Source organism: Mytilus edulis, chromosome 2 (genome assembly GCF_963676685.1).
Source record: "Mytilus edulis chromosome 2, xbMytEdul2.2, whole genome shotgun sequence".
Lineage (NCBI taxonomy): Eukaryota > Metazoa > Mollusca > Bivalvia > Mytilida > Mytilidae > Mytilus > Mytilus edulis.
Window position 1 is genome coordinate 96,425,854 of NC_092345.1, and position 19,166 is coordinate 96,445,019.

Sequence of the window (19,166 nt, forward strand, 5' to 3'; positions counted from 1 at the left end):
CTCCCTGACTCTCGTCAACCTTTCCATCTGTTTTTGTTTGACCACTGAATTATCTATACATAGAACATCAATGCCACATACCTTCTTTGTATCTCTGGTCTCTCTGACTCTCATCAACCTTTCCATCTGTTTTTGTTTGACCACTGAATTATCTATACATAGAACATCAATTTCACATACCTTCTTTGTATCTCTGGTCTCTCTGACTCTCATCAACCTTTCCATTTGTTTTTGTTTGACCACTGAATTATCTATACATAGAACATCAATTTCACCCTGTTCAGCCAACTTATATTTGTTTATACCAACAATCACCTCTGTAATATAAAACATACAATGTTTACCATTTTTTTTCTAGGTATCGTTGTAAAGATCTATATTGGCTAGAGTTTAACAAATGTACACATGTATTTGTACATTAATGAAATACACCTAAAGAAATGCATATATGGCAATATGGATGGTTTATTTGGGAATCATTGATAGCAGCTGGTATAATAAACTAAGTGTGTCATAACGATACAAATGGCTGCAATTGCAAAAAAAGCTTAAAGCTATTTTTAGGAATGTAAATTTGTGAATTACAGTAATTGCATGAAATTAAAAAGTTTAAATAAGATTGAGAATGGAAATTGGGAATATGTCAAAGAGACAAAAAATGGCCCAAAGAGCAGATAACAGCCGAAGTCAACCAATGGGTCTTCAACACAGCAAGAAAGTTTCTGCACCCACAAAGACTGACAAAAATTTTTTTTTGACAAAAATCAGCAGATCAGAGCCAGAGTAATCATGATATGTAACTCATCATCGTAGACTCACATAGCTCAATATGTGAAAGCTTTTAGATAAAAATTCTGTAGAACTGTTTGTTTTGGAATGACGGATGAGGGTAGAACTTACAACTATACTGCTGTGACCACTATATGGAGGGACATAAAAATATCTTATTTTCTAATATAAATCTTAAAGAAGAGAAGTTCTTGCCCAGTAGAATTTCTCTTGATAGAACTTTATTGTTTTTGAATTGGATATAAAAGTTCACAATCAATATTTAAGACCCTGTTCACACTAGCATTTTTTTAATCAACCTAATTTGAATCGATCTAAATAAAACCAGTTAGTGTTCACATTAGGATCACTATTGGTTTAATCTGAACCACTGCGTTCACGCTACAATTATAAAGGCAATCGGTCTAATTTTTTTACACTTAAAATTGTAAACATTGTGTATAAATAGAACTGATCTATTAAATTCATGTGTTGATACACTGATAAACACACTTGAAAAAATAAATTTGGATAAAGATATTGTTTCTCTTGAAAAACAAGTTAAAATTTTGATACTTGTGTTATTGCAGTTTTTTTTTATTTTGAAAAAAATAAAATAACTGTAGCAATGAAGTTTAAATATGACGAAATACTGCAGTTTCTGAAGAGAAAAAGAAATCAACATGTAAGAAAAGAAGACATTGATTTCGCAAATGTATGCTACGGCAAAGACAACATGTCTTCAGTTTGTTTTAAAGATCTATTAACAGAGAAATATGGGTTAAACAACAAACCTCTGAGATAGTTTTGCCGCTATACATGTGCATACATTATTTTCCATTCAATCGTACTAGTTTAAGCCGATTTCTGCGTTCACATTTAAAGAAAGATTTGTTTACTTTAGATTAATTCAAACTAAACCACTTCTTTTGGTGTTTTAGTTTAGACTGATTGAAGATAAATTTGAAGAGTTCACATAAGCCCTTAAATCAATCTGAAGTAAACCTGTCTAGTTTAAATTGTTAAAAATGTCCTAGTGTGAATGGGGTCTAAAGGGGGAAATAAATATACAATAGCAACATATACAAATCATTTTATGTTTTGAGAATCAAGGGTTTGTCTAACATATTGCTGGTAATGGACATTGATAGGATATAAAGATTGTTCAAATCACTACACTATGTTTTCTGTGCTCTCAAAGGTAGAAACAAAGTCTGGGATATATAGCCATCAAACCCGCGAGAATTTGACTTTGATTGCATTTTACACAATACTTACCCTAAAAACTGTAAAATAAATACAACCCTTTTTACACAAAAACTGTATAAATATGAATAAAATTAAAAATGGAAATGGGGAATGTGAACAACCAATCATAGTGCAATAAACAGCTGTAGGCCACCAATGGGTCTTTGTATGCTATTAGCTATAGCTATAGATATTACCTGAACCACTATCAATTCTAGCCTGTCTTTTTGCAGCACATTCTTCAATTCTCAGCTTTGGCATGCCTGCAGCAACAGCTTTTGCCATTCCACCCATTTCTTCTACCTGCAAGTATACAGTGAAATGTGCAGTCATAAATAAATTTCTGTTGATAACAGTTGCCTACTCTATTCTGTGGATAGATAAAAGCACAAACAGATGAAATAATAATCTTTTTTATTATAATTTGAACTAAATATCCTTATTAAATATCTGACATTTCATAAAGCCAAAAGAATTTATAAATTATCTGAATGAAATATCATTTGTGAGAGGAGAATAAAATATTTCAAGTATTGCCTAACCCCTCAAATACAGCATAATTTGAGAGTTTTACTATAAAAACAATTGGTAATAATTCATAGCAAAACCATCATACTAGACATTTACAAGGCAAATATAAACTCTTTTTTTATATAGAAAAATGAATTCTCTTATGGTCACAACCTGTTATCTATTTCTAGCATATAGAGATATTTCTAGTATCACACTGCATGGATTGTGATACGAAGCAATGATATGAAAAAATGCATTATTTTGATTGGCTTATTCAGCATTGTGAGACAATATAATGACATTTTCATTGGCTATTAGTTAGGTCTTTGATAACTTTCATAGATTCAGACATTGACTGAAATACCTCATTTATAACTTTAAGTGCTGCTTCATAGATTTCTTCTGTCAGGCTTTCCATCATGTAAGATCCTCCCCATGGATCAGCCACCTGTCAACGAATTAATAAATGCTTTATTTTTACATTTATGATTTTTCAAAAGAATATATAAACTGAACAGTCTTTTCAAAAGTAACATTTCAATATATTTATATCAAAATTTAAAGCATGTTTAATCAAGCTTGTGTTTCATAAGCCCATAAAGGCTTGGTATTTGTCTTATTTTATTACTGAGGAATGTATTATAATCTGTATAGAACTTTGTAGACAAATGGTCATACATTAACATCTTTGTGTGTTGAGGTCTTATTTATATCATAGGCTTTTATGTTTGGTTTGAGTGTAATACTGGGTCCTCAATGTTTTTTAACTTGGTATTTTATTTGGCCATTTTAAACCTTTTGATTGAAGCGTCCTAATGAGTCTTCCGTAGACAAAAAGTGCCTATTGTATACGCAAATTTTATCCTGGTATTTCTGATGAGTATTTCTTTCGTTTGTTATAACTGAATTTATTTATTTTATTTATAATATTGCAGATACTATATTTTTAGTATTTGCGCATATGTAACATTGCGCTCATATAAATTGTTATATAAAGAATTGTAAAAGTACTAACAAATTAATATTTATTTCAATTAATTTTTTAATTTAACAAGTTATTTATTAAGCGTGAAAGAAAGTGAATCATATTGTTTGATTAGTATTATGCCTTTAGTGTTTTAAGTTATATTTTTACTTACAATGTATGTTAATGTGTATTTGTATTTTATTGTAGAGAATCATTTGTTACGATACAAACAGTCATGACAGTATATGAGGCCAAAATTGTATGTAGTTTTGATGAATAAAGATACTTATTTAGTTTAACAGCATACTCAACTGTATTGCCTGATTGATGTAATCCATACATTATTTGTTATTTACAAAAGAAAGAATAAAACAATACCTTAGTGATACCAGATTCTTCTTGTAGTATAATCTGAGTATTTCTAGCAATTCTTGCACTAAATCGAGTAGGTAATCCTAAGGCTTCATCAAATGAGTTAGTATGTAAGGACTGGGTTCCACCAAATACTGCAGCCATGCCTTCTACACATGTCCTTATAATATTGTTATAGGGATCCTAAAACATAAACTGCTAGGTTGGTTTTTATGGAAAACTAAATCCCTGTACATATTTTATCTATTTGTCCTAAATGCTCTTTGACTTCATACTTTATTTGGCATTTATTAGTTTTTTGTTTCATGTGTCAATGTAAATGGTTTCCTATTCATGTTAATTATTAGGAGAAACCTTAATTTTTACATTTATTTTTTGCAAATTCACATCATTTATGGAAAACTTCATTCAACCAAAAATTAAATTAAAATTGGACAGACACATATGAATGCATGGACAAAACAGAAAGACTGAAACACAGACCAAAAAAAACATTATGTTCCCCTGCTTTCATAGGCAGGGCATTAAAATAAAAATTTGTAAGGGTTCCGCGGAACCCAGTGTCTCGCCTACTTTTGCTGTAAATTGCAGGATCAACAAAAATGAGGGAAAAAATCAATAAAAATATTCCGCTTGATACCATGTTTGGATTGTAGGAAACTTCTGTCCAAGTTTGGTAAAAAATCCTGGATAGTTTATGAATCTAATAAATGTTTTAAAAACTTTAACTGCAGACTGGATGTAATGTTAACTGGAAGAAGTCCATTTATAAGTAGTAAAATACAGATACACACAGTGATGTCGTTAGAAGCCGGCAGCCGGCGATTTTCGCCGGTTATTGTCGTTTTCCCGCCGGCTATTTTTGCATGAGTAAAAAAAAATAATAAGATAAAAAAGATAATCAGGTTAATATTAACAAATAATTGTTCAATGCATCAGCTTCCACGATTAAAGTCGCGATAAACAAGGATGTAAATCAGTGTTTACCTTTGACTAAATATAGTTCATGTAAATGCAGTCCGCTGATTGGTCGTCTATTTAAAGTCGGTAAGTATTGTATGTTTGCAAGGATAAAAAGAGAGACGTTCCGATGGACATTATGACCCTGTTTGGTTTTGGCTTCAAGAGAAGGAATAGGCCAAAGATGACAATAGCATGTTATGAAAATATATCAGTCAAATAAAAGAAAGTATAATATATATAATGTTGTCAAGAATCTGGAAAACAGCACCTTTTGTAGTTCACATTTCAAAGCCCACGACCACGTGGTGTCCAGAGAATGAAGGTCAATAACGAAAGTAGAATATTGTCGACCACAAATAATTTTTAAAAATATCTTTAGTTCAAAAGGATTTTAGTTTACTGCTTACAGAACAGTTAACAAATAAGAAAAAATAAAACGACATAGCTTGACAACATGTTTGAAATACGTGTACAAGTCTTATGAGAAAAATTGGGGTCGATCATTTGTCACTAAGTACGTACGCAAATAAATCAATCAAGATATTTAATAAATTCGATTATTATTGAAATAAAATTATAATATTTCACCTATTATTTCACAGGCACTTGACTGTGTATTATTTACATATATTCAAGAACAGACTTCCCAGAAAAAAATCTGATATAGATTAGCCTTGCCAGGACTATATACGGATTCTCATTTAAAAAAAAAATCAAAAATAAGACAAAATTAACATTTTCCCAAGCATCTAAATCACTCCCAGGTATGCTCAGAATGCAGGAATTTTAGTCTAAATTTTCAAATCTTTTTGGGGAGAGTATACGATTTTATAAAATATAGCACCTCTGTAACAGTTTTAACTTTGAAATCGAAGCTCCAGCTGACTACTAGTCAGTGAATATTGTTTTTAATTTTGTAAAAACAAAACCAACACTTTTTTAATATAAAATTAAAACATAATGTTCTCAATGTCAGAATTACAATTTTCATTTAAAACTAAATTATTCAATGCAAGTGATAATTCAAACCAGAGACAATATGTTTCTATTCAAACTAAGATTTTTGGATTCTTTCAGTTCAAAAATATTTACTAGCAGTCTGCAGGAAAATGCACAAAAATGTATATTGGTCCATCAAGATGATCAATGATGTGATCACATGTACAGAAAATTTACCCATCATGTTGCTAATTTTAGTTAATCATTTACATTATCTTCAGTAAAAAATGATGTTTTCAGAGGTCTGAATAAGGGTCTAGGACACCCCCAGAATGCAGGATTTTGCACCATTTTAAAAAAAAATCCAGGGGCCCTTGAGCGGGCCCCAGACCCCCGGCCGTAGTAACGACGAGCAAGCTCGTCGCTGCGAACGGCTTCGCCGTCCGCATGTACTTGCCACCTATTTTAGAAATTCAGCCTGCTTCTACAAAACTTAGTGACATCACTGTACACAGGTACAAAATATTAACAAAATTTCCTTCTAGATACTAGCTTTTGATCATAAACAAGCTTCTGTCTTAGTTTGGTACAAATAAAAAATAGTATAAGAAAGTTTAAAATTTAACCACAGAGTGAATGTGTTGTTTCCTGACAGAAAAAAAGTCCATTTAAAGTAAAATATGGAAAAAGTGGATTTGTCATTTTACAAAATTTACTTCTGGATACTATCTTATGATCATAAACAAGCTTCTGTCCAAGTTTGGTACAAACCAAGGATAGTTTAAGAAAGTTATTAAAATTTAAAAAACTACAACCACAGAGTGATGTAATGTTATCCCGCAGAAAAACTAAGTGCATTTATAAGTAAAATACGGAAAAAATGGAATTTTATTTTCTCAAAATTTACTTCTGGATACTATCTTATGATCATAAATAAGCTTCAGTCCAAGTTTGGAAGAAATCCAGGATAGTTTATGAAAGTTATTTAAATTTTAAAAACTTTAACCACAGAGTGTATGTAATGTTTTCCCGCAGAAAAACTAAGTCCATTTATAAGTAAAATACGGAAAAAATGGAATTTTATTTCCACAAAATTTACTTCTGGATACTATCTTATGATCATAAACAAGCTTCTGTCCAAGTTTGGTAGAAATACAGTATGGTTTAAGAAAGTTATAAAATTTCAAAAACTTTAACCACAGAGTGAATATTTGTGGACGCCGCCGAGGACGACGACGATGGAATGTAGGATCGCTTAGTCTCGCTTTTTCAACTAAAGTTGAAGGCTCGACAAAAACCATAATACATGGCAATTGGCACAGTATATTTATCACATACCTGTTCTGTTAATGACCATCCAGAAGTCTGTGAGTGTGTTCGTAGCAATAAAGATTTAGGATTCTTTGGATTAAATTTTTCTTTTAATAGGTTTGCCCAAAGTCTTCTTGCAGCCCTCATTTTTGCAATTTCCTAATTAAAAAACAATTCATATACATTAATAAATTATTTATCTACTTACACTTAAAAAGAAAGATCAAGATTTCAATTCTTTATTTTAATTCACTTTTTGCATGTTACAGTACTATACATCATGTACATAATACTATTATAGTACAACATATTATAAAAGTAATCATATGTATGACTGGAATACTTTTAACTGTTTTTTCTTGTCAATATTAACAACAAAAAAAAACATTCCTTCGTAAAATTACAATTGTAGAAGTTTCAATTTCTTATAAAAAGTTGAGTCTAATCTTTACATTAAAATTATAACTATTATAATTATAAGTCAGCTGAGATGCTCTGACATATAACATATATAAGGATTTGCTGAGGCAGTCAGATGTCAGAGCACAGTCCATTAAAAAAAAATAGAACTCACTGACCCAATTTTCAGTTTTGTGTAGGGTTTGGGCTCTTTAAAATGGTAATCAGTAGTAAAAGTTGATAAAAATTAAATGGATACTTTTAATATATTTTTTAGTCTCCGTAAAGGAAGTGAATAGTATGGTTTACATAGACATTTTGAATTTTTGTTGAAGTAGCTATATTTTCATGCCATGTTTGCTATTACTTTTTGAGCTTCTGAAATGTGAGCTGAAATGCATACATAGTATCTGATATAGTTCAATTTTAAAGGTTTATGATACTATAAAATATTTTATTCAGACATACCATATAAAAATTCATTCCAACTCCCCAGAAAAATGACAAACGTGGAGCAAACTTATCAATATCAAGACCTCTGCTCAAACCTGAAAAAGAAATATATTTAAAAGTCACCTTGTTTCAAAAGATTTATTCTTCTAAACTCTTCATTTCAGCAGAAAACATAGTAAATTTTTTACTGACCAATGAAAAATGAAGAAAAAAAATTTGAATTTAATTTCAAAAATATGTCTCAGAGCATAGCGGACAAATCCTCATTCAGAATATTTTCCACAGTCATTTTGTTGAAACTGTTTTCACTCATTCTTCTATAATTGCTCCATAGCCATAATCATGACATATCTTTTTATCTTGGCTTTCTTTGGAATATAATTTCTTGGAATATAATTATTTCTGGCAGTTTAAAACTAAAAGTGTTTATCTTAAAAATGGAGAATACATGTAACTCGTAATTATTTGCTTGCAATTTCTATCACATTTCGTGTGTTTATTTTCTCATGTGCTGCAGTGCAAATGATTTTGGGATGTTATCACTTGTAAATAATTTGTTCTCTAAATTTCTAAGTGAAGCTTGCAAATTGTAAAGTAAGAATAAATCCTTTTTTGTTCCCATTCATTAAAACATTTTGCAAGAAGTTTTGTTAGTTTGATATTTCATTGATACTTATTTCCCATATCTGTTTGTTTTTATTTTCTAGTCATTTACCTGTTTGGATGTATTGCAAACCATCTGCTATAGTAAAGGCCATTTCCAAAACTGCATCTGCACCAGCTTCTTGCATGTGGTATCCCGAAATAGATATGGAATTAAACTTTGGCATGTTCTGAGAAGAAAATCAAGTAAAAGTTATATATTGAAATAAGGTAAATACAAATAATGTAGATATCATGTAATGAATTAGTTTTTGTCATAAAAAATTTTGATGTGTGCATTTGACTCCATGAATACATAAGTTCCTTAGCTACCTAATTCAGCTGAATTTTAAGACTTGACTTGAATAAAATATAAATAACAGTTTTCATAGAATTCTGCATTTAAATTATTTATGCGTAAGAAGATTTACCTGTTCATTTGAAAATCATGTTATACTCCCATGTTTGCTATCAGAAAATATTTTGCAGGAGTTCCATAACTTTAAGTGGTCACGAATGTTTCATTTTTAAATAATAACATTATTGTTACTTTTATAATATGAGGAAAACAAATGAAGCTTTTTTGTAGTCATTTACAACACCTGTCATACATTTATATTGTAACGTTGCAGATCAGCTAAAAGTTAGTCTAAATTAATTCTAAAAGTCATCAGAAAAACAGATCACACCATAGAACCTCTACAATACAATATTTCTCCACTCTCAACGGTTATTCTTCAGTATTTAAAAAGCCCAGCAAGCCTTGTACTTTAAATTTAAACATTCAACTGTCTGGAGCAGAGGCTTATGGTCAGGAAAGCAATTGTATTCCTTAAGTTTGGTTTATCAAAGGTATTGAAATTTGTCTATATAGATCTGCTTTTCAAACCTGTATGGGTAATAAAATTTTAAGACAGTAATTAGCCTATCCAACTGATCTATTATTCTAATTTCAAAATAACAGTTAGGTTACCTCTGATGTGTATTCAAAGATATCTCCAATAATTTAAGGATACTTTACCTCTGATGTGTATTCAAAGATATCTCCAATGATTTTCATTGATGGTTCTGGAGGGAATATATAAGTATTTCTGACCATAAATTCTTTGAGGATATCATTCTGTATTGTACCTGCTAACTCTGACTGCTTGACTCCCTGTCAACAAAATAACAAAACAATCTGTTGTAACCATTGGAAGATGACAGCCAATGTTTCAGATATTAGCTGTCATTAGAAAAAAGATATTTCTTATTAAAAAATTATGACTCATTTGGTAAAAATTGAAAAATCACCTTAGTGATGGAAACTAATTCTCTTATCAGACAATATTATATGGTTATTTTTCTAAAACAAATTGTTTAAGCAGGGGAGGTTTAATCTAATCAAATCCTCACCTATCCAAAATCAATAACCTTACTTAAATTTAACTGGTATTAACTACTTTCTCTATCATCTAAAAAAAAGTCTCATTTAAGAATTTCTCAAATAAACATTCTCCAGAATAAATTATATGTTGGCAAAATACTAATCAAAGAATTACTTTTTTCAGTAGACAAAACAAAAATTACTTTTAAAAAATAATTATGATTCATGAGAGTAGTTTAAAGTCATCAGTTTAGTATAAATTAATATATAAATTTTCCCCAATACATTTGAAAATTATTTCTTTTCCTATTAAAAAATAGATGCTCAAAAGATATTTAAATATTTCTTTTTCTACAGTTATTACTATTAAATTAAAGATGAAGAAGGGAGATAATAAACAAATATAACCCAAGTTATCTCCCTTAAATCTCATGGTGACATACTATATTTCTATTGTTTTTTCATAAGATAGTGACAGCCATTGACAGTAAAACCTGGTCTGACCTGTGACCCACCTGTTCTTCAGCAGCCACAATATACATTGCCATAACAGGTAGTACTGCCCCATTCATTGTCATTGATGTAGAAATCTTATTGAGAGGGATTCCATCAAACAACAGTTTCGTATCCTCCACTGAATCTATAGCTACCCCTGCCATACCAACATCTCCAACTACTCTTGGGTTGTCTGAATCATAACTAAAATAACAACTAAATATAAGTACAGAATTTATAGCAACACCTGCCATACCAACATCTCCAACTACTCTTGGATTGACTGAATCATAACTAAAATAACAACTAAATATAAGTACAGAATCTATAGCTACACTTGTCATACCAACATCTCCAACTATACTCTTGGGTTGTCTGAATCATAACTAAAATATCAACTAAATATAAGTACAGAATCTATAGCAACACCTGTCATACCAACATCTCGCACTACTCTTGGGTTGTCTGAATCATAACTAAAATAACAACTAAATATAAGTACAGAATCTATAGCTACACCTGTCATACCAACATCTCCAACTACTCTTGGGTTGTCTGAATCATAACTAAAATAACAACTAAATATAAGTACAGAATCTATAGCTACCCCTGCCATACCAACATCTCCAACTACTCTTGGGTTGTCTGAATCATAACTAAAATAACAACTAAATATAAGTACAGAATCTATAGCTACCCCTGCCATACCAACATCTCGCACTACTCTTGGGTTGTCTGAATCATAACTAAAATAACAACTAAATATAAGTACAGAATCTATAGCAACACCTGCTATACCAACATCTCCAACTACTCTTGGGTTGTCTGAATCATAACTAAAATAACAACTAAATATAAGTACAGAATCTATAGCAACACCTATCATACCAACATCTCCAACTATACTCTAGGGTTGTCTGAATCATAACTAAAATAACAACTAAATATAAGTACAGAATTTATAGCAACACCTGTCATACCAACATCTCCAACTATACTCTAGGGTTGTCTGAATCATAACTAAAATAACAACTAAATATAAGTACAGAATCTATAGCAACACCTGCCATACCAACATCTCCAACTATACTCTTGGGTTGTCTGAATCATAACTAAAATAACAACTAAATATAAGTACAGAATCTATAGCTACCCCTGCCATACCAACATCTCCAACTATACTCTAGGGTTGTCTGAATCATAACTAAAATAACAACTAAATATAAGTACAGAATCTATAGCAACACCTGTCATACCAACATCTCCAACTACTCTTGGGTTGACTGAATCATAACTAAAATAACAACTAAATATAAGTACAGAATCTATAGCAACACCTGTCATACCAACATCTCCAACTACTCTTGGGTTGTCTGAATCATAACTAAAATAACAACTAAATATAAGTACAGAATCTATAGCAACACCTGCTATACCAACATCTCCAACTACTCTTGGGTTGTCTGAATCATAACTAAAATAACAACTAAATATAAGTACAGAATCTATAGCAACACCTATCATACCAACATCTCCAACTATACTCTAGGGTTGTCTGAATCATAACTAAAATAACAACTAAATATAAGTACAGAATCTATAGCAACACCTGTCATACCAACATCTCCAACTATACTCTAGGGTTGTCTGAATCATAACTAAAATAACAACTAAATATAAGTACAGAATCTATAGCTACACCTGTCATACCAACATCTCCAACTATACTCTTGGGTTGTCTGAATCATAACTAAAATATCAACTAAATATAAGTACAGAATCTATAGCAACACCTGTCATACCAACATCTCGCACTACTCTTGGGTTGTCTGAATCATAACTAAAATAACAACTAAATATAAGTACAGAATCTATAGCTACACCTGTCATACCAACATCTCCAACTACTCTTGGGTTGTCTGAATCATAACTAAAATAACAACTAAATATAAGTACAGAATCTATAGCTACCCCTGCCATACCAACATCTCCAACTACTCTTGGGTTGTCTGAATCATAACTAAAATAACAACTAAATATAAGTACAGAATCTATAGCTACCCCTGCCATACCAACATCTCGCACTACTCTTGGGTTGTCTGAATCATAACTAAAATAACAACTAAATATAAGTACAGAATCTATAGCTACACCTGCTATACCAACATCTCCAACTACTCTTGGGTTGTCTGAATCATAACTAAAATAACAACTAAATATAAGTACAGAATCTATAGCAACACCTGCCATACCAACATCACCAACTACTCTTGGGTTGTCTGAATCATAACTAAAATAACAACTAAATATAAGTACAGAATCTATAGCAACACCTGTCATACCAACATCTCCAACTATACTCTTGGGTTGTCTGAATCATAACTAAAATAACAACTAAATATAAGTACAGAATCTATAGCAACACCTGTCATACCAACATCTCCAACTATACTCTTGGGTTGACTGAATCATAACTAAAATAACAACTAAATATAAGTACAGAATCTATAGCAACACCTGTCATACCAACATCTCCAACTACTCTTGGATTGTCTGAATCATAAATAAAATAACAACTAAATATAAGTACAGAATCTATAGCAACACCTGTCATACCAACATCTGGCACTACTCTTGGGTTGTCTGAATCATAACTAAAATAACAACTAAATATAAGTACAGAATCTATAGCAACACCTGTCATACCAACATCTCGCACTACTCTTGGGTTGTCTGAATCATAACTAAAATAACAACTAAATATAAGTACAGAATCTATAGCAACACCTGCCATACCAACATCACCAACTACTCTTGGGTTGTCTGAATCATAAATAAAATAACAACTAAATATAAGTACAGAATCTATAGCTACCCCTGCCATACCAACATCTCCAACTACTCTTGGGTTGTCTGAATCATAACTAAAATAACAACTAAATATAAGTACAGAATCTATAGCTACCCCTGCCATACCAACATCTCCAACTATACTCTAGGGTTGTCTGAATCATAACTAAAATAACAACTAAATATAAGTACAGAATCTATAGCAACACCTGTCATACCAACATCTCCAACTATACTCTAGGGTTGTCTGAATCATAACTAAAATAACAACTAAATATAAGTACAGAATCTATAGCTACACCTGTCATACCAACATCTCCAACTATACTCTTGGGTTGTCTGAATCATAACTAAAATATCAACTAAATATAAGTACAGAATCTATAGCAACACCTGTCATACCAACATCTCGCACTACTCTTGGGTTGTCTGAATCATAACTAAAATAACAACTAAATATAAGTACAGAATCTATAGCTACACCTGTCATACCAACATCTCCAACTACTCTTGGGTTGTCTGAATCATAACTAAAATAACAACTAAATATAAGTACAGAATCTATAGCTACCCCTGCCATACCAACATCTCCAACTACTCTTGGGTTGTCTGAATCATAACTAAAATAACAACTAAATATAAGTACAGAATCTATAGCTACCCCTGCCATACCAACATCTCGCACTACTCTTGGGTTGTCTGAATCATAACTAAAATAACAACTAAATATAAGTACAGAATCTATAGCTACACCTGCTATACCAACATCTCCAACTACTCTTGGGTTGTCTGAATCATAACTAAAATAACAACTAAATATAAGTACAGAATCTATAGCAACACCTGCCATACCAACATCACCAACTACTCTTGGGTTGTCTGAATCATAACTAAAATAACAACTAAATATAAGTACAGAATCTATAGCAACACCTGTCATACCAACATCTCCAACTATACTCTTGGGTTGTCTGAATCATAACTAAAATAACAACTAAATATAAGTACAGAATCTATAGCAACACCTGTCATACCAACATCTCCAACTATACTCTTGGGTTGACTGAATCATAACTAAAATAACAACTAAATATAAGTACAGAATCTATAGCAACACCTGTCATACCAACATCTCCAACTACTCTTGGATTGTCTGAATCATAAATAAAATAACAACTAAATATAAGTACAGAATCTATAGCAACACCTGTCATACCAACATCTGGCACTACTCTTGGGTTGTCTGAATCATAACTAAAATAACAACTAAATATAAGTACAGAATCTATAGCAACACCTGTCATACCAACATCTCGCACTACTCTTGGGTTGTCTGAATCATAACTAAAATAACAACTAAATATAAGTACAGAATCTATAGCAACACCTGCCATACCAACATCACCAACTACTCTTGGGTTGTCTGAATCATAAATAAAATAACAACTAAATATAAGTACAGAATCTATAGCTACCCCTGCCATACCAACATCTCCAACTACTCTTGGGTTGTCTGAATCATAACTAAAATAACAACTAAATATAAGTACAGAATCTATAGCTACCCCTGCCATACCAACATCTCCAACTATACTCTAGGGTTGTCTGAATCATAACTAAAATAACAACTAAATATAAGTACAGAATCTATAGCACGCCTGTCATACCAACATCTCCAACTATACTCTAGGGTTGACTGAATCATAACTAAAATAACAACTAAATATAAGTACAGAATCTATAGCAACACCTATCATACCAACATCTCCAACTATACTCTTGGGTTGTCTGAATCATAACTAAAATAACAACTAAATATAAGTACAGAATCTATAGCTACCCCTGCCATACCAACATCTCCAACTACTCTTGGGTTGTCTGAATCATAACTAAAATAACAACTAAATATAAGTACAGAATCTATAGCTACCCCTGTCATACCAACATCTCCAACTACTCTTGGGTTGTCTGAATCATAACTAAAATAACAACTAAATATAAGTACAGAATCTATAGCTACCCCTGCCATACCAACATCTCCAACTACTCTTGGGTTGTCTGAATCATAACTAAAATAACAACTAAATATAAGTACAGAATCTATAGCTACCCCTGCCATACCAACATCTCCAACTACTCTTGGGTTGTCTGAATCATAACTAAAATAACAACTAAATATAAGTACAGAATCTATAGCAACACCTGCCATACCAACATCTCCAACTACTCTTGGGTTGACTGAATCATAACTAAAATAACAACTAAATATAAGTACAGAATCTATAGCTACCCCTGCCATACCAACATCTCCAACTACTCTTGGGTTGTCTGAATCATAACTAAAATAACAACTAAATATAAGTACAGAATCTATAGCAACACCTGCCATACCAACATCTCCAACTACTCTTGGGTTGACTGAATCATAACTAAAATAACAACTAAATATAAGTACAGAATCTATAGCAACACCTGTCATACCAACATCTCCAACTATACTCTTGGGTTGACTGAATCATAACTTAAATAACAACTAAATATAAGTACAGAATCTATAGCAACACCTGTCATACCAACATCTCCAACTATACTCTTGGGTTGACTGAATCATAACTAAAATAACAACTAAATATAAGTACAGAATCTATAGCAACACCTGTCATACCAACATCTCCAACTATACTCTTGGGTTGACTGAATCATAACTAAAATAACAACTAAATATAAGTACAGAATCTATAGCAACACCTGTCATACCAACATCTCCAACTACTCTTGGGTTGTCTGAATCATAACTAAAATAACAACTAAATATAAGTACAGAATCTATAGCAACACCTATCATACCAACATCTCCAACTATACTCTAGGGTTGTCTGAATCATAACTAAAATAACAACTAAATATAAGTACAGAATCTATAGCTACCCCTGTCATACCAACATCTCCAACTACTCTTGGGTTGTCTGAATCATAACTAAAATAACAACTAAATATAAGTACAGAATCTATAGCAACACCTGTCATACCAACATCGCCAACTATACTCTTGGGTTGTCTGAATCATAACTAAAATAACAACTAAATATAAGTACAGAATCTATAGCAACACCTGTCATACCAACATCTCCAACTACTCTTGGGTTGTCTGAATCATAACTAAAATAACAACTAAATATAAGTACAGAATCTATAGCAACACCTGTCATACCAACATCTCCAACTATACTCTTGGGTTGTCTGAATCATAACTAAAATAACAACTAAATATAAGTACAGAATCTATAGCAACACCTGTCATACCAACATCTCCAACTACTCTTGGGTTGTCTGAATCATAATTAAAATAACAACTAAATATAAGTACAGAATCTATAGCAACACCTGTCATACCAACATCTCCAACTACTCTTGGGTTGTCTGAATCATAACTAAAATAACAACTAAATATAAGTACAGAATCTATAGCAACACCTGTCATACCAACATCTCCAACTACTCTTGGGTTGTCTGAATCATAACTAAAATAACAACTAAATATAAGTACAGAATCTATAGCTACACCTATCATACCAACATCTCCAACTATACTCTTGGGTTGTCTGAATCATAACTAAAATAACAACTAAATATAAGTACAGAATCTATAGCAACACCTGTCATACCAACATCTCCAACTATACTCTAGGGTTGTCTGAATCATAACTAAAATAACAACTAAATATAAGTACAGAATCTATAGCAACACCTGTCATACCAACATCTCCAACTACTCTTGGGTTGTCTGAATCATAACTAAAATAACAACTAAATATAAGTACAGAATCTATAGCAACACCTGCCATACCAACATCTCCAACTACTCTTGGGTTGACTGAATCATAACTAAAATAACAACTAAATATAAGTACAGAATCTATAGCTACCCCTGCCATACCAACATCTCCAACTACTCTTGGGTTGTCTGAATCATAACTAAAATAACAACTAAATATAAGTACAGAATCTATAGCAACACCTGCCATACCAACATCTCCAACTACTCTTGGGTTGACTGAATCATAACTAAAATAACAACTAAATATAAGTACAGAATCTATAGCAACACCTGTCATACCAACATCTCCAACTATACTCTTGGGTTGACTGAATCATAACTTAAATAACAACTAAATATAAGTACAGAATCTATAGCAACACCTGTCATACCAACATCTCCAACTATACTCTTGGGTTGACTGAATCATAACTAAAATAACAACTAAATATAAGTACAGAATCTATAGCAACACCTGTCATACCAACATCTCCAACTATACTCTTGGGTTGACTGAATCATAACTAAAATAACAACTAAATATAAGTACAGAATCTATAGCAACACCTGTCATACCAACATCTCCAACTACTCTTGGGTTGTCTGAATCATAACTAAAATAACAACTAAATATAAGTACAGAATCTATAGCAACACCTATCATACCAACATCTCCAACTATACTCTAGGGTTGTCTGAATCATAACTAAAATAACAACTAAATATAAGTACAGAATCTATAGCTACCCCTGTCATACCAACATCTCCAACTACTCTTGGGTTGTCTGAATCATAACTAAAATAACAACTAAATATAAGTACAGAATCTATAGCAACACCTGTCATACCAACATCGCCAACTATACTCTTGGGTTGTCTGAATCATAACTAAAATAACAACTAAATATAAGTACAGAATCTATAGCAACACCTGTCATACCAACATCTCCAACTACTCTTGGGTTGTCTGAATCATAACTAAAATAACAACTAAATATAAGTACAGAATCTATAGCAACACCTGTCATACCAACATCTCCAACTATACTCTTGGGTTGTCTGAATCATAACTAAAATAACAACTAAATATAAGTACAGAATCTATAGCAACACCTGTCATACCAACATCTCCAACTACTCTTGGGTTGTCTGAATCATAATTAAAATAACAACTAAATATAAGTACAGAATCTATAGCAACACCTGTCATACCAACATCTCCAACTACTCTTGGGTTGTCTGAATCATAACTAAAATAACAACTAAATATAAGTACAGAATCTATAGCAACACCTGTCATACCAACATCTCCAACTACTCTTGGGTTGTCTGAATCATAACTAAAATAACAACTAAATATAAGTACAGAATCTATAGCTACACCTATCATACCAACATCTCCAACTATACTCTTGGGTTGTCTGAATCATAACTAAAATAACAACTAAATATAAGTACAGAATCTATAGCAACACCTGTCATACCAACATCTCCAACTATACTCTAGGGTTGTCTGAATCATAACTAAAATAACAACTAAATATAAGTACAGAATCTATAGCAACACCTGTCATACCAACATCTCCAACTACTCTTGGGTTGTCTGAATCATAACTAAAATAACAACTAAATATAAGTACAGAATCTATAGCAACACCTGTCATACCAACATCTCCAACTATACTCTTGGGTTGACTGAATCATAACTAAAATAACAACTAAATAAAAGTACAGAATCTATAGCAACACCTGTCATACCAACATCTCGCACTACTCTTGGGTTGTCTGAATCATAACTAAAATAACAACTAAATATAAGTACAGAATCTATAGCAACACCTGTCATACCAACATCTCCAACTACTCTTGGGTTGTCTGAATCATAACTAAAATAACAACTAAATATAAGTACAGAATCTATAGCAACACCTGTCATACCAACATCTCCAACTACTCTTGGGTTGTGTGAATCATAACTAAAATAACAACTAAATATAAGTACAGAATCTATAGCAACACCTGTCATACCAACATCTCGTACTACTCTTGGGTTGTCTGAATCA

At 31.8% G+C, this 19,166-nt stretch overlaps 1 protein-coding gene across 2 annotated transcripts in view; it reads right to left on the reverse strand.

Moving 5' to 3' along the window:
• Positions 1-19,166, reverse strand: part of LOC139513576 (methylmalonyl-CoA mutase, mitochondrial-like) — a 79,451-nt gene that overhangs the window by 39,004 nt on the left and 21,281 nt on the right. For both annotated transcript variants that reach the window (XR_011662473.1, XM_071302203.1), the window contains exons 5-13: positions 10,457-10,640; positions 9,597-9,731; positions 8,649-8,766; positions 7,949-8,028; positions 7,109-7,240; positions 3,875-4,051; positions 2,894-2,977; positions 2,214-2,319; positions 181-317 (exon numbers count right to left, since the gene is read on the reverse strand). Coding sequence is in view for 1 of the 2 variants with exons in the window: in XM_071302203.1 (XP_071158304.1) it covers positions 181-317; positions 2,214-2,319; positions 2,894-2,977; positions 3,875-4,051; positions 7,109-7,240; positions 7,949-8,028; positions 8,649-8,766; positions 9,597-9,731; positions 10,457-10,640 (1,153 nt within the window). In the remaining variant the exon portion in view is untranslated. The remainder of the gene's footprint in view (positions 1-180; positions 318-2,213; positions 2,320-2,893; positions 2,978-3,874; positions 4,052-7,108; positions 7,241-7,948; positions 8,029-8,648; positions 8,767-9,596; positions 9,732-10,456; positions 10,641-19,166) is intronic.